This window comes from Armigeres subalbatus, chromosome 3 (genome assembly GCF_024139115.2).
Source record: "Armigeres subalbatus isolate Guangzhou_Male chromosome 3, GZ_Asu_2, whole genome shotgun sequence".
Lineage (NCBI taxonomy): Eukaryota > Metazoa > Arthropoda > Insecta > Diptera > Culicidae > Armigeres > Armigeres subalbatus.
In genome coordinates this window covers 288,854,008-288,872,033 of record NC_085141.1, presented here as the reverse complement: position 1 = coordinate 288,872,033, position 18,026 = coordinate 288,854,008, and the positions used below count along the sequence as shown (strand labels likewise).

The 18,026-nt window shown below is 39.7% G+C and overlaps 1 protein-coding gene across 2 annotated transcripts in view; it reads right to left on the bottom strand.

Moving 5' to 3' along the window:
* The window catches only part of LOC134224755 (fatty acyl-CoA reductase wat-like), a 212,264-nt gene that overhangs the window by 115,549 nt on the left and 78,689 nt on the right, over positions 1-18,026 (bottom strand). For both annotated transcript variants that reach the window (XM_062704311.1, XM_062704309.1), the window contains exon 2: positions 7,504-8,234. In XM_062704311.1, the coding sequence (XP_062560295.1) occupies positions 7,504-7,684 (181 nt within the window). In that variant the 5' untranslated portion in view covers positions 7,685-8,234. The remainder of the gene's footprint in view (positions 1-7,503; positions 8,235-18,026) is intronic.

Below are 18,026 nucleotides of genomic sequence, written 5' to 3'. Positions count from 1 at the left end.
GGATAAATTGATAAAATCATAAAACTCATTAGTTTTCTTAAAGAATTTTCTGGAAAGGCTTAATATTTTATTTATTTTTCCAATCAAATTTTGAATTCTCTTTCAAATTATTAAATAAAATCACAAAAAGGGGGCAGTGACAGAAGATGAAACTAATATTTGTTCCGTCCTAATTACTGGACAGTTCTGAAGATGAAAAATCGGTGAATTTCCACAGAAATCTGCGGTAAAAATTAAGTGCTTTGATGGCGTTGTGGATTTTTTTATCCAAGTGTAAATCAAGCTTTTTGCTTGATTGAAGCCTTTGAATAATTGATTGCGATTGAGCGCTGATGTCACAGAAATATTTTATTGGTATTGGTATAGGGCACTGCACTAGCGAAACTCTTTCGATCTTCATGAAAGTTAGAAAACAATAGGGCAGGAACTGTCAATTTTGACAGTTGGTGGCCTTGCTGTCTTCTAATTTGCAGGGAGTGCCCTATTCGAAAAAAAAAAACTAAACGCAAAATAACGGTCACGATATCGTGAATTAAATTTGAAATTTCGATTAGGGAGCATCCACTTATTACGTAACGCTTAGAGGGGATGATGGTGGGTCAAGCGAAGTGTGAAGATCCGTACAAAATGTTCAGATGTTTTATACAAAAAGTGTGTGATAGGGGGGGGGGGTGGTTAAAATTGTCCAACTTTAGCGTTTGGTAATTAATGGGTCTTCCTTATGCTGAAGTAGGTTTTAAGTAAGGTTCTATCCCCCGTTGTGTTCCTTGGTAATGGTTACGCTATCCCAACTAACTGTTAAGATAAGATGATATAGGGGAGCTGTTCCGATCTCCTTTATCCATCTCATCGCTAAACAAAGAAATACGGCACCAAATTCGTCGCTTCTTTTTGTCAACATGCGTGCTCACTGCTGAAAAAAATCACAAAAATAATAAACAAACACAATTCTTTTCCATTGCTTTGTTTTTGATGGGATGGAAATAGGAGCTATGAGATGAATTGGCGAACCGTTCCCCTACCATGTAAAAATATCATACTTGAGAATTGCGACTCCGCAAAGTGTCACACACGACTGAGCCTACCAAATAAATGAACTGGTTAAAAAAATGAACTGGTTGAAATTAATATCCCACGTTGATCTGGGTGAATAGACTTGCATGGGATATAAGCTCTCAGTCACTCATTGCAGGGGGATGGATCGTTTCTTTGTATACTTTCCTTCATATGCCGAAAGGTATTCCCGATTCCGGTGTGGAAGGGCGTCCGCACTGGGGTTGCATCGACTGCATGGGGTTCCTCATTCTTATTTGTAGCCCTATCGTCCAGAAATCTGCTCCGGTCGCCGAGGTCAGTCCTACGGTTAGGGCTATCTTCGGGTTGGTGCAATGTATACCAACAAATATTTTAAAGATTGCTCAAGTTTTCCTGAGGTGGATGGCTTTAGAAGGTTTCTTCCTTTTATTACGAAAAGAATTGAACCGTTTGTTTGAGAAACTGCATATGTGACATTTTTGGCCAAAATGAGATTTTTATATATTCTGAATCCTCGTCCAAAAATACGTATTCTGGCAAAAAATACGAAAAAAAAAATTTGTTCAGGAATGTATGAAATTTTTTTCGTTTGTTTGAGAAACTACATATGTCCACGTACTTTGAAGAGCAATTGTGGAATACTGCTTAGATGTTTTGCACTGAAAATGCTCAGGGTGTTGAGTTTTGCCAAAAACTATTGATCTGTATCCAAGAAATCGAAAGATTCGGTGCAAATTTGTTCGAAAACAGTTTTTTGTTTTCTCGAAATAGTGTAAAATGGCAGTTTCTCAAAAAATGATTCAATTATAAAGCTTTCAGATTTATGAAAAGTATTTTTAAAGTGGAATAATATTGACCCGTTCTTCTACAAGTACAAGCATCACTTCAATTTGTCAAGCTCTGTTGGTATGAAATACCCTGGATATCCGGGTCTTCTATCAAAAGTTCTGTTTTGAAGAACTTAGTGCATTTGGTGGAAGGAAAACAAACCAAATCATACTTTCATCTCTTGTCTTTTGCCAGGCAAATTAAACCTTTGAACGTAAAGATCATATCTCCCTTGGCTTAAACCAAACCAATGCATGAATTCTTATCCCCATAAGAAGGCTTTTTATCCTAATACCGAGCAAATGTATCCTTTGCAAGAGGTTTTTTTTCTTTGCCATGCATTAATTACTAGAAGGAATCATATCTCCCTTTGCACATATGCTGTTGAAGTAGGTAACGTATACTCTATTAACTTATATTCGACAATGCGTCCTTCCATGAAGATACTGATAACCTCATAGATTTTTATTTGGAAGACTCGTTTGGCAAAAACTCATTCGGCCGAAAATCACTTGGCCGATTAACACTTTAGGTCGAAAATCATCTAGCCGAATTCCGTTAAGCTGAATTGAAGATTTGGCCCAAATGGTTATTAGATTGAAAACGGATTGGTCATATGGCCGAACTGGTTATTTCGTAATTTGGCCGAAAATATCGTTTGGCAGAAAGGACCATTTGGTTCATGTCATTTACGGCCGAAAATGTCTCTCTTCTCATGTCTTACTTCTCACTTCTCAACTATCATCAATCATTCTACACTTTTGATATTCGCTATTGTTCAACCAATCGACATATTCGGCCATATGACCCGTTCGACCAAATCACACTTTTAGCCAAATAGCACACTAGACCGGATGGATTTTGGCCTTATGGATTTTTTCACCCGAATGACATATTTCGTCAAACAGCTTCCGGCCTAGTGACCTATAGTCAAATGGCTTTCAGTAGAGTAACTTCCAGTTTAGAACTTATTGTCTTTTTTTGTATATTTAAAATAGTTTTTGTTTACAATTCTGCTATTCGCGCTCCAGTCTTTTATAGTTTATCTTCTGAAATATGTGAGAGACGTTCTTGTTTCAGATCCAGAGGCAAAAAGACGGTAAGTCTTAAAAGAAAATAGAATCAGAATATCATGAGCACGACCAATTTACAATCGACCCACTAAGGTTATTTTTACGTAACTCATTGTACAGCGTAAAATAAAAGAGGGTTATTAAAAAAAGCCTTAATCTACCTAGCAGTGATTGTGCCTTTCTCATGCATTATTTAACAGCCTAATTAATCAATCAAATACAATATCGGAAAATTACTTGAAATGCTGAATTATTTGCGAACGTATTTTCATGAAGTAAGATTTTATTAGCGTGCGCGTTTTATACCTGTAGAAGCGTTATGGCGTTATGCGTACTAACTTGCATGCTATCAAAGCGTGTGTTCAAAAGATATTTTAGTGACCAGATAAAGATTGTCGCTGTCGTCGCTGTCCGGAACATCTTTTGCTGGCGAGGATAAGGGGTCTGAATGTCAATGAAGGAAAAACACATACGATTTGACAGTCAGGTACCACACCTGTTTCGGACAGCAGAACAAAGGGAACCGAAGCGACAATCTTTATCTGGTAACTAAAATATCTAAAAAGATAACGAAAATTAACTGGTGGAATTAAATGGACAGTACTTAATTCGTCTTAGACGGTTTAATGCATTCCACTAAACGAGCTTAATATATTTTTCTGATCTTTTGTGTGTTAAATTTGTTTTTTAAAGTCGCGTACAGTCGGGATTCGCTGGTTGGGATTTTAATACTTGGGTTACTTTTTAGTTGGGCCTCCGCTGGTTGGGTCATGGCCCAACTAAGAAGCAACCGTACGTCAAAATTCAATGTAAACACGGAAAACGGGATTGGGCGTCACTGGACATCATTTGTGATGTTCAAGTCGAAATACACGTGTTCAAATGGCTGTCAGTTGGCCCAACTAAAAAACCGAATTCGTTAGTTGGGTCGAGGTCGTGGTCCAACCAACGAATCGCGACTGTACTAAATCGAGTAGGCATTTTATAGCATGTTAATAAAAATCACTATATTATATAATTATTTAAATATTTAAAAATTTTTGATATGCACAATCGCTTTGAAATTAAATAGTGATCTACTACGCTTCATTCTCTGTTTAATACAACTTATTGCGAAAGAATTGGAATGTGAAAAATTGGCCAATGTTTTTTTATGGCACATGTGCATACACACATTTACATACGAACAGACAGACATTTGCTCAGTTTGTCGAGCTGAGTCGATTGGTATAAAACACTATGGGTCTCTTCTATAAAAAAATAGTTTTGGAGTGAAAGGGTCTGGGTCATATGGCATAAAATCATTTGGCATAAGGTCTTTTATATCGTTAATTTGTTGATATTTTTCGGTGAAAACTAAACACACATTTTGCATAATTTTGCATAACGTTTCGGCCTACTGCTTTTCAGCCATTATCAGATTTGCAATTAATCAAACGTTCACCACCAGTGTGGTTTTCAAACTGTTTGAAAACCACACTGGTGGTTAACGTTTGATTAATTGCAAATCTGATGATGGCTGAAAAGCAGCAGGCCGAAACGTTATGCAAAATTATGCAAAGTGTGTGTTTAGTTTTCACCTAAAAATATCAACAAATTAACGATATAAAAGTTCACGGTGACCCAAACCCTACCAAGTAAATAAGGATTTTTAGCATAAAGGCCATTTGGCATAACGGCCATTTGGCTTAACGAACATTTGGCATAATTTTAAACAGCAATAAAATGTTAGGTAATTTGGTACTTTGAAGGAGAATTATTCGATGTATTTTTTCACATCGATAAAGTAAAACGATGATATATTCTGATGAATATATAATGATGGTAGACATTTCACGAAAGGACGGACAAATGGAACAGCAGAATCACATCCGAGGAAAGGATCACAATCATCAATCCAGATTAACGGCTACTTCTAAAAAAATCTCATTTTCCGTTGATTAATGCCGTTCAAACACCTACTTTTGAAGAAGGTATCAAAGCCAACATTGCCTCAATCCGAGCAAACATCTATTTTCAAAGAAGGAATCACATCCACCATTGCCTTATTTCGGGCAAACGCCTATTTTGGAAGAATGGACTAGATTCACCAGTTCCTCAATCCAGGAAAACGCCTACAATCAAAGGACGAATCACATCCACCATGGCTTTATTCTGAGCAAATTCTTTCTTTTAAAAAAGAAATCACATCCCTCATTGCCTTACACCGAGAAAGCGCCCACGTTTAAAGAAGGAATTAGATCCACTATTGCCATAATGTGGGCAAAGGCTTATATTTTGAGTAGGGATCGAATCCGCCTTTGTTATAATCCGGTCAAACGACTCTGAAAGAAGAAATCACATCTGCAATTTCCTCAATCCGGGCAAGCACATTCCTTTGAAGAAGGGATTACATCCACAATTACCTTAACCCGGCCGAAATCCTACTTTTTAAAAAGGAATCCTTCATTGCCTTAATTCGGGCAGGCGCCTATTTTTAAAGAAGGGATCACTTCCACCATTGCAGTAGCCCTGAAAAGGGCGTTATTTTTTGAGACGAAAACATAATAATTCTTGCCTTTCACTGGCTAAACCATCCAATTGAGGATTAACAATTATCATTGATTTATATTCGGCAGATCATGCTTTGTACGAAATGATTATATCTTTTTAATATTATTATCGACCTGTGTTATATTCACCATTCTGTTTTTTTTCTGTACCACTTAGATAAGCAACTAATTTCTTGAACACAAATAAAAAATATGCTATATGTCCGTCACTTTTGACGCTGTTCACAATTATGCCAAATGACCGTTATGCCAAATGGCTTTTATGCCAAATGACCTTATGCCAAATGACCCGCTCCAGGAGTGAAATGATAGCCTTTACGAGAAAGGCAAAACAACGTAAACAAATCGGTGCCTACTGGGAATTAGAAATTTTTTAATTGGTAGTTATAATGGAATGGGCTTTTACCTATTTGTTCGCTAGGTGTTGTTCGTAGGTTATAGTACGCTAGTATGGATCGTAATATGGTACATGGTCTTTGTGATATGAAACCAGGAATGTGATCAGCGGTGCTGCACTTTGGGCGTTTTTTCCTTAATTTACTTCTTACACAATAAAAATGAGCTTTGACCATACAAATTAGCACTTGGTCGAAAGATTTCAAATATATCTATATGCTGAGGGTAATAAAACGGATATTGGTGTTAAATTCACTTCGTACGAAACGATCAAAGTAAGACAAAAGTGCGGCCCGCGGGCCGCAAGGTAATTTTACTTTGATCAAGTCGTACGGAGTGATTTTAACACCAATATTCGCTTTAATATCCTCAGCTGATAGATATATTTGAAAGCTTTCGTCCAAGTACTAACTTGAAGGGTGGAAGCTCATTTTTATTGTGTGACAACCAAATTAAGGAAAAAAACACACAAAATGTTGAGCGCCACTGAACTAGAGGGTTTCAGTATTTACAGTATCTTTCTCCTGAAAAAGACACCAACCCCGTGTCGAAACGTTGGACAAGTAAAAATCTTGTTTCAATCTTTAAAGACTGCGTAGCCAGTTTAAGTTGAAGTTTCTACAACATTCCAGTAGTAAACCACACATTAACAGTTTTGTTTACCGGGTGTTTATTAACTCGCACCGCGGCTAGAGATTAAGAGGGATTTCTGGGGCTTTGCAGGATTCGCTAGAACATATTGCACTTCATTAAAATATCTGAGAATCCGTGTTTCGTTATTATTTCTGTATAATTAAAAAGTCTCCGCAAGTCTCTATAATAAAGACAAAAAATAATTATACAGACAAGGAAAATATTCCTGAAGGTATGTTCTGTGAATTTATAAATCCTGGAAGATTGCTATAGATTCTGAAAGCCCTTTACGAGGCAATGATTTTTTATGGTTTTATACGAGTCTACTGAAGTTCTTGTAACCCATGAAGTTTTGAAAAAGTTTTTGAAGGATGCTACTTAAGAAAAGTTAAATTCTTGGATGAAATTCTGTTACCAGTGCGAAGTTATTATACCATGCGTCCCCATCGAATACAATAGAAAATTAGGAAATTTTCTTGAAATTCAGATGCAAAATCGAAAAGCCGAATCTTTATAGGTCATAATTCATTAAGGTTGCCGATACTTTACTCCGCAATGAATGTAGACGCCCATTGCCGATGCTATTTTTTTATAGCAGTGAGGTATTTCAGTATTGTTTGTATGGTAATAAGTAGTCTTGTAATGTTGGATAAATCACGTTTTTAAACCCCATACGTTTTTTTGAACCCTTTTTTTTGTTCTCAAGCAAAATAATGAGTTGTGGTAGTTCATTGATTCGTCGTTTATTAATCCTAGCTACTGATGGCATAAAATAAAAGCGAATCAATGTTATGCTTTGCAATGTGATTTCGAAACCTTTCAGTAAATAATATTATTATACACTTCCTGGCAAGACGCTTTTAAAAATATGATATCTTGTGTTATCTGTCCAAAAACCAAGTCTTATTAATGTAGTCGAGTTTCCAAAATTAATAATTTAAGTATAATCCATCGAGCATGTTTTCGGTTCAGTTGCAGGTACTTACTTTTTCCCAGAAATCCGGTTCCGCCGGTAATGAAGACACTGGTCCGTTCGTAAAACTGCTGAATCTCGGTCAGCTTCTGCTCGACCTGGGCCGCATCGCTGATGACCGTCGTCGATGTTACTGTTGTTGTTGGTTGCAGCTTTGACGCCGCTGCCACGTCCTGATATGCTGCCACGGTCATTGTGCTCACTTGTGCTTTTATTATTTTGTTTTTTTTTTCACTTCTGTCTGTTCACCGTGGGCGATGTTTTTCTTTCGACCCTTAACTATTTCGTGGGTTGGCACTTTTCACGGGTCACACGATTCTCGCGTATAGAATAAATACTTTTCTGTTTGGTCTTCTTCAACGCACGAAAACAAACGTCGGTAACGACTCACTTTCTGCTGGAACCCGCGCGATTGCTTCAATGGACAGCGATGACGAAAATCCCTCAATAGTGTGATAATTCGCGCACTTTCAACTTCTTGCGCTATGCTTCACTAATTCACCTCACTCGAGTTATAATTGCAGCGATTTTCTTCTTGTTGGCATTTCTCACAACACCGACCCCATCAACGATGCCGACACTTAGTGTTTTTTTCGCTTTGCTCCAACGAGAAGACAGCCACTATGACCACGCGGCTTGTGGTGACCGGCGGCAAGTGAGGTTCGTGAGCTGAGGGCGTTGTTGGATTAGTAAAGTTGCTGCTGTCACTGCCGAACTAGACGCGTCGTCGTCCTGCCGTTGTCGCTGTATTGAAGAGGAAAATTAAATATGTTACAATAGCTGTTTCATGAGTTGGCTGTTTGTGGGGTAGTCCATGGCTTAACACTTTGGTTGCGGCTCAGTTGGTTGGTGGTTGGTCGGTGGTATTGGAGTGCTGTATTCTTATGTTTTGAAATTATTACTGTTCAAAGCATTTGCACAGATTCAATTCTTCAATAGATTAGATCTGTGTCTAATGATTCATATATTGTATTTTGTTCGAATTGTGTAAATTTATGAAACATCTGTAAGCACAAATGGTCAAAAATCAAATGTTCTGTATTTTTGTTTAACGTTGAAACACGGTGTGTATCAAAGGGAATATTGAGGTTTATCGCCAGATGCACAACAAAAAAAACCGTCACATATACAGAAGCTTAAATGTTTGAGCAGGAATGGAAAAACTGGAATCTGGAATTAAATTCAGCAAAACTTCGCAGCAGATGCAGATCCGAAGACACATGTACGCCATTAAAAATGTATAAAAAGTTGACTAAAATTCGTCCTGGCCACCAGCCAAAGTCGAAATCTTTTATGATGGCCCCTGGCCGGTTAGTCAATCATAGATAGAAAGTAGTAGTTGTATAAAAAAATGGAATAGTTAAGGAATAGAAAACGGAAATAAAAACTAATTTCAAACTGGCCAACTTCACTGATTATCATATTATCGTTTAACACGTTATACGGAGCCATGTTTAACCTTTGCAGCTCCGTTGATGACACTTTTTGTTCCTGTATATGAACCGGTTTTAAAACACATTTCATTAGTGCCTGTCTCATAAATAGAAATTAGTTAATCCTAAATGTTCCAAGCGGAAGGCAATAAAATAGAGGGGGTTTCTCCATAAAACAGCTAATGCACGCTAAGGAAAAAGTTCTAAATAAGATTTTATCGTTGTATGGAAACCACTTGGTGGTTTGGTGGTGGTTAGTGACGCGGCCATCTCGTTTTGAGATTAGAAAAAGCAACTCGCTTTATGTTCTTTTTTTAAGTGAATTTAAAAGGAGTTTTTTTTCTTGTTGTTTGATAGCCACAAGGAAATGAGCCGGTTGTGTCAACATGGCGACTGCCACCATTCGAAACGGGAGGAAGAACCTGTTTGCACTGCAGAGCACCACAAAACATGTTCAGCAAGTTTGGTTTCAGACTCGAAACAGCATCGGAAGGATTTGGACAGAACAAGTTTATTGATTTGCCAAAAACGCAAAAAGATTGAAATAACATTATAAATTAATTCAGTTGTTCGAAAAATTCGCGCATAAGTTTTGAACAAACGATTAAAATATCCGAAAACAGTTGCTTACTGGTATCTATTCGCAGTATCTTCTTAGTATTTAATTCCCATGATTATTTTTATAACTTCAGGACAAGGTCGAACGGTCAAGTGCCGTGATCCTTTCCATTCGGTTATTTGCGACCTCGCCGATCAATATCGTTTTACTGTCCACATGTCCGACCGAATCTTAATGTTATACACCATATTAGTGGATGTACGCTGGCTCGCTTGCTTTTGTACCGACACTGAAGGTTAGCAACTCAAGCAAATAGCCGCGCCGAGCGCTGTTTGTGTGAATTTTGGGGCCGTTCCGGAGGGTGATGCGTAATAAATTGCAAATACATACCGCACCGTCGTCGTCGGTCGGTCGTGTGCTTCAACCCAGAAGAAGGAAGCAATTGAAGATGGTAGCGATATAATTAACCATTGGAAAGGTTGCACGATCTTTTATTTCATTGTGGCAATTTAAAAGGCGATTTTTTCTGCTAAAGGTATACGATATGAGTCGTCAGTCATCCGTGCGGACAAAGACATTGGATTTCCAATCGGTAGAGTTCGATTCTTGTTCCGGTTTTATTTTGGTGGGAGAGATTTTGCTGTACCTTGACACAGTGCGTTATTATAAGTGTCGGACGAGATACGAATGCATGGTATGACAGCCACAGATGGGTTTTTAATAACCGTGGAAATACTTATAGGAACATTAAATTGAAGGGCATTAAAAGTTCCAGTGAGTTCCATGTAGAAGTAGAATGTGATATGATATAACATTTATTCGTTACCAACGTCATTTGGCCGAAGGGGAAGGGTCATTTGGCCGAAACCCATTTGGCCGAATGCCAGTAGGCCAAACAAACCATTAGGCCAAAATCTATCTGGCCGAATGGGTCGTTTGGCCGAATGAGTCGTCTGGTCGAAAGGGTCGTTTGGTCGAAAGGGTCATTCAGCCGAAAGGGTCATTTGGCCGAAAGGGTCAGCTGGCCGAAAGGTTCGTTTGGGCGAAAGGGTCATTTAGTCGAAAGGGTTATTTAGCCGAGTAGTTCATTTGAAAAACGAGAAATTAGGAATCATCACTGCGCACTACTCTCTTTTCACAGTGAGTAGTGAGAAATGAGGAGTGAGAAGTGAGACGCCTCACTTCTCATTCCTCATTTCGGCACCAACATTTCAAAAGGGCGTAACTGCTTTTGTAAACAATAGCTTCTCACGTCGCTGGTGGGTTAATTTGAGCCCACCCACGCAATCCTTCACCACTGATGGAAGCATCGAATCCTCTTCTTTCATTTAATGGTGCTGGATTGCGTGGGTGAGCACAAATAAGCCCACAAGAGACGTGATAAGCTCTTGTTTACAAAAGCAGTTTCGCCCTTTTGAAATGTTGGTGCCGAATTATCACTTCTCATTGTAAAAAGTGAGTAGTGAGACGCCTCACTACTAATTTTTTCGGTGAGAAGTGAGACGTCTCACTTCTGACTCCTCTTTTATCACTTCTCGCTGTTAAAAGTGAGTAGTGAGACTCCTGACTACTCACTTTGCGCTTCTCACTTTTTACAGCGAGAAGTGATAAATGAGGAGTGAGACATGAGACGTCTCACTTCTCTTTCCTCATCCATCACTTCTCACTGTGAAAAGTGAGTAGTGCGAAATGGGTAGTGAGACGCCTCACTATTCATTTCGCGCTTCTTACATTTTACAGTGAGAAGAGAAAAATGACGAGTGAGAAGTGAGACGTCTCTTTTCTCATTCCTAATTTCTCACTTTTCAAATGTCCTATTCGACCAAATGACACTTTCGGCCCAATGACCATTTCGGCCAAATGACCCATTCGGCCAAATAACCCATTCGACCAAATGACCTATTCCGCCAAATGACCCATTCGGCCAAACGACCCTTTCGACCAACCGACCCTTTCGGCCAAATGTCCCTTTCGGCTCAATGTCCCTTTCGGCCAAATGACCCTTGCGGCCATTAGACCCTTTCGGCCATATGACCCTTTCGTCCTAATGACCCTTTCGGCCAAATGACCCTTTCGGTCAAACGATCCTTTCTACCAAATGATCCTTTCGACCAAATGACCCTTTTGGTCAAATTACTCTTTCGGTCAAATGACCCTTTTGGCCAAATGACCCTTTCGGTCAAACGACCCATTCGACCCAACGTCCCTTTCGGCCAAATGACTTTCGTCGAAATTAATTTATTGGTTTTTGATAATATACTAATGGTGATAATTATACTACTCAAAGCGAAAGGGACTAGATGAAAGTAATGAAGATACAGATTCGATTGACACCGCAAGCGAGCGGCAAGTATGAAATGAATAGAAACTGAAGATTAGCAGAGGGCCATATGAGAGAACAAGCATTATTGAAATCGCTGTTATTCTGCCTAACGTCCACCCAGGAACGGCTTGGATAGTGACGTGGTGATCACTGTACCAAAACAGGCTAGCATTACGTCCGTTATGACTAACGCACATTATGCCTTACGTATTTATTCCTAACGTTACGCACTAGTGATATCTCAGACCAGATTTCCAAAGGATTTTTTTATCAGATTTCGGAAAGCTTGAATGTAAAGCGCGAAGTAAAAACAAATTCTGCATCGAAGTGCATAAAAATAATTGGTGCGGGCTCGATCGTGTTGCTGCTGGGCACGTCAGTTAGTCCGGGAGAACGCGAAGTGATAAAAACAATTTATTAGTGCGGGACCGGTCGTGTTGAAGAAGCTTATTGAACGAAGCATATTGATTTCGCGTTGGATTGATTTGAAGCACGGTGTTTGACTTTTAAAATAACTTCGCTCACAATAAATATTTAGTCGCTGACCAAGGTGATTGTTCACGAATTGCCTTGTCAACTAACCAGCTATCTCTTTCCCGTGGCGCTCACGGAGATACACGGAGATTCCTCAGTCATCTTGCAGCAATGAGTGTCGAACTAATGCTCCTCTCCTAATCCTAAATTGACTGTGAGGACATGGCCGGCATCGTTATTGGTCTTGAATTAATGAAACTCCAAAGCATGTACAGTGAGAATAGTTTTATAATCCCAAGAAGCCTATTTAATTAGTGAGCTGTGCATATTTGTTGTTTTTTGGCCAATCATTACTAGCAACTGTGTACAGTAAATCACGCTAAGCTAAGCTAAGATTTCGGAGAGCTCGAATGTAATCTCCTGTTTTCTTAACAGATAGTCTAGTTGTCTGAAGGGATACTCCCTACCGTCAGAGTAAAATTTCCAGCAAAAAAAAATCAAGAAATATCTAAATCTCGAAAAGAATTTCTACAATTTCTGAATAAATTTTTGAGTTTTTGAGCAATAAACTTCCCCTTAAATATGAAACATTTTTACTGTTTCAAATTTTATCAAAAATAGATCATGTTGTACACAATTTGGATAATGAGAGCAAGGATAATCGTGCCCGGGTTTGGGACATTTCGTCGTATTAAATTGAGCCGAATATCGTTTGGTCGAAAGGACGTTTAGTCGAAGGGGCATTTGGTCGAATGGATATTTCGTTGAAGTGAATTGCAGCTCAGATATTTTATTTTTCTCGAGGGAACTCGTTCTTTCCATTAATATTCACACAATGAGTAATTAGTTAAATATAAAATTAACTCTTAATCTTGAGATGTTAATAGTCAATCGAAAACAAAATTAAGACCAAATGGCCATTCGACGAAACGTCATTCGACTAAATGTCTTTCGACCAACTCATATAGATTCGATTTTCCCAATGCCATTTGACCGAATGCCACTTGGCCGAATGACATCTAGCCGAATTGAACGTTTGGCCGACATGGTTATCAAGCCGAAAATGGTTTGACCAAACTGGTCATTTGGCTTAAAGAGACATACGGCCAAAAAAGTCGTTTGGCCGAACAGGTCATTTGACCGAAAAAGTCGTTTGGCCGAATAGGTCATATAGTCGAGAATGCAGTTTGGCAGGAAGGACCATTGGGCTGAACATGTAATACGACCGAAAGTTATGTTTGACCGAATAGCTAATATCGCCGCAAATATCATTCGACTGAACGGGTCACAAGGCTTAAAATGTCGTTTGGCCGTTAATATTAATGCAAAAAGTGTGAATTCTTCTTATTCTTTGGCATAACATCCCCCACTGGGACACTGCCGCCTCGCCGCTTTTTTTGTGTCGGCCAACACGCTGATACTTTTATTCCCAGGGAATTGAACCCAGTCACCATCAGCATGGTTTTGCTTTATAGCCACGCGTCTTATCGCTAGGCTATGGAGAGCCCCCACAAAATGTGAAGTAATAATTTATAATTGAGAAGCGAGAAGTAAAAAATGAGAAATAAATCTCACTATCAAAAATGTCAAATAAGAAGTGAGAAGTGTGACGTCTCACTACTCACTACTCGCTGTAGAGTGTGATAAGTGTGAAGGGAGAGATGGGAAATGTTACACTTCTTATTTCCTCTTCTCATGTCTAGCTATTTTTAAAGCAAATATCTTACATTTTGATTTATGCGTTTTAGTTCGCCATAATAATTATCACTACCAACAATTATTCGTTACTGCCTATTTGACATTCCAATAGGATTTGGCTTTACTGTTTGGGCAGCTCCATATGATAGACTCTGGGTGACATTTTCGGCCCTTTCCACCAAACAACCATTCCGGCAAAATTAGCTATTCGACTAAATGATTTTTTTCGGCCAAAAGATCTGTTTGGATAAATGAACTAAGTGCGTGATCGAACGAGTTATCATACGGAACGCCGGGTCGTCCGTGAAGTAGAAAAATCTACTGTGAGAGCAGATAATTTGCTTCACAGCAGGGCCGTCTGCCATGTGAAGAAAAAATTTGCTTAGAAGAGCAGATAATTAATCAGAGCGCAATCGAACGTGTTATTATTTGGAACGCCGGGTTGTCCGCGAAGTGAAAAAAAAGTCTTCTTCGATGAACAGATAATTATTCAGTGCGCGATGGAACGTGTTATCGTTTGGCACGTCAGGTTGTCCGGAAATTGAAAAAAATCTACTTCGAAAAGCAGTTAATCAATCAGTGAGTGATCGAACGTGTTGTGATTTTGAACGCTGGGTCGTCCGCGAAGTGTAAAACAAATCTGCTTTGAAGACTAGATAATACGTGCGCAATCGAACGTGTTATTGCTCGATACGCCAGGTCGCCCGGAAAATGAAAAAAAAAATTGCTTTGAAGAGTAGATGATTAATTAGTGCGCGACGGATAGTAAGAATTTTCTCTTTTACATTTCGAGATTCATATGTGCCTGTGTTCAGGAAAAATCGAAAGCGTTATTAGTTGCTTTGCAACATCCATTGCACTAACTGCCCAGCAGCTGCATATTTCCAGTCCCACCCAGAGCGAAAAATAGGACATCGTTTGGCTTTTTGTGTCCACCGGATCAAGCTCATATGGCATTTACAACATCCTGTTCCTTCAAGCAAGAGAGATGTGGAAGCAAGAATCCAGTCGCCCGATGGTGCTGCGCGTCCGTCAGAAACAGCAGGCGTCAGTGAAGGTTGACGATGTATGAGCTGCAGCAATCACCCAGAAGAAACCAGCTGAAGGTACTGTGGAAAAATTTCTATCTGGAAGGTATGGTCCGCCTGAGGATGACCGTTGTAAACAATCCTTCCAACGTTCTCCCGTTGTGATGGATAGAAACTTTTTGAGTGAAACTCATGCGGAGGAGGATTTAAATAATTTCGAGGCTCTGGAAGCTGCCGATAAGATAATATTATGCCGAAGTTGTTCTGACATGGCAAAGGTACCGATCATATCCCATAAAAAACCTGTAGGACTAGCGGACGTAGAGGTTTCTTGCCCCAACAAAAAAAACCGTGCAGCATGCGCGCGGTCCTGCAACGCTCTTGCAGGCTCGCTCGTGCTGTGTACCACGAGCTTCGGTTTACGTTAGTGCTGTAAAAAATACAACACCGCTTTTTGAATACGATCGATTGACAAAAAGAGCAACATCCTGAACTTCCAAGTGGCCAGTCGTTAGTACCTGCCGTGCATCCTCCAAACATACCTTGATGGGATTTCAATGTATTATATGTATATTAACTTTAAGGTACCATAGTGGCTAAGAGCTATGATTGCTATTCTTTGTCGGGAACTTTAGTGAATTAAAGTTAAATTACTCTGAAAGATTACATGTAAAAGGTTGGGAATGTGCAATGAGTATTTATGTATTCAATTTGTATGCTTCACAAATTATTTATTAATTGTTGGCGGACTGAATACAAATATTTCTAAAATTGTGCTTTAGAAAATAAATAAGCAGATAACGCCCTTAAATTTTATCAGTTAGCTGTTTTCATGTGCGAAATAAATTAATTTCGAATTGGAGGCGTTCAATTGGAAATTAGTTATGATGGGCAAGGCATTTTTCAATCGTGATCATGGTAAAGCAAACCATCAAAAAAAACTATTTAAGAGTTTGTTTAGTGAAACGTCATGCACGAGTCACTGAAGACAACCTTACTGCTGAGGTCAAAATACGTATCTGTTAAGTTACAAACTGATGGAATTAAATGGAAGCACTAACTCGTCTTATGGCAATGTGATAAGTAAACATTTTCCATGCATTTTGTTTTAAACAAAATTATCAACTGGTACTTTTATTGGATTGCTTCTTCTTCTTCTTATTGGCATTACATCCCCACACTGGGACAGAGCCGCCTCGCAGCTTAGTGTTCATTAAGCACTTCTACAGTTATTAACTGCGAGGTTTCTAAGCCAAGTTACCATTTTTGCCTTCGTATATCATGAGGCTAACACGATAATACTTTTTTATGCCCAGGGAAGTCGAGACAATTTCCAATCCGAATATTGCCTAGACCGGCACCGGGAATCGAACCCAGCCACCCTCAGCATGGTTTTGCTTCGTAGCCGCACATTTTACCACACGGCTAAGGAGGGCAATTGGATTGCATAAGTATAAAAAATAATTAATGAAGAAATAAAAGTAGGTATGTACCTAGGAGTTCGTGGGGCAGTACCAAACGGGATTTATGGGTGAACGCTCTACCACAGACCAGGTGTTCGCCATACGTCAGGTATTGCAGAAATGCCGCGAATACAACGTGCCCACACATCATCTATTTATCGACTTCAAAGCCGCATATGATACAATCGATCGGGACCAGCTATGGCAGCTAATGCACGAGAACGGATTTCCGGATAAACTGATACGGTTGATCAAGGCGACGATGGATCGGGTGATGTGCGTAGTTCGAGTTTCAGGGGCATTCTCGAGTCCCTTCGAAACCCGTAGAGGGTTACGGCAAGGTGATGGTCTTTCGTGTCTGCTATTCAACATCGCTTTGGAGGGAGTAATACGAAGGGCAGGGATTGACACGAGTGGTACGATTTTCACGAAGTCCGTCCAGTTATTTGGTTTCGCCGACGACATTGATATCATGGCACGTAACTTTGAGAGGATGGAGAAAGCCTACATCAGACTGAAAAGCGAAGCTAAACGGATTGGACTAGTCATCAACACGTCGAAGACGAAGTACATGATAGGAAGAGGCTCAAGAGAGGTCAATGTGAGCCACCCACCACGAGTTTCTATCGGTGGTGACGAAATCGAGGTGGTTGAAGAATTCGTGTACTTGGGCTCACTGGTGACCGCCGTTAACGATACCAGCAGAGAAATTCGGAGACGCATAGTGGCTGGAAATCGTACGTACTTTGGACTCCGCAAGACGCTTCGATCGAATAGAGTTCGCCGCCGTACCAAACTGACTATCTACAAAACGATTATAAAACCGGTAGTTCTCTACAGGCACGAGACCTGGATGATGCTCGTGGAGGACCAACGCGCACTGGGAGTTTTCGAAAGGAAAGTGTTGCGTACCATCTATGGTGGGTTGCAGATGGCGGACGATACGTGGAGGAAGTGAATGAACCACGAGTTGCATCAGCTGTTGGGAGAACCATCCATCGTTCACACTGCGAAAATCAGAAGACTGCGGTGGGCCGGGCACGTAGCCAGAATATCATACAGTAATCTGGTAAAAATGGTTCTCGACAACGATCCGACGGGAACAAGAAGGCGAGGTGCACAGCGGGCAAGGTGGATCGATCAGGTGGAGGACGACTTGCGGACCCTCCGCAGACTGCGTGGTTGGCGAAGTGCAGCCATGAACCGAGCTGAATGGAGAAGTCTTTTATGTGCAGCACAGGCCACTCCGGCCTTAGTCTGATGATAAATAAATAAATGTACCTAGGATTTTTTTTGCACTTCTTTGGGCAGCTCTTCTATTTTGAAACGTCCTTTTATTTCCAGTTAAATTTTATAGCTCAGCTGTAACACACACGTCCACATGGTGGATGAATTTGAAACCAACGAAGTTTATTTCATTACTTAACAGATTATCTGCGAGGCATATTTGTCCCAGTTTATGATTCTAACTAAATAAGCTATTTTTATCTTTATTATTAAACTACGCGTTATAACGATGCAACAGAAATTATGTTTTTTAATAGTTACCATGCCATAT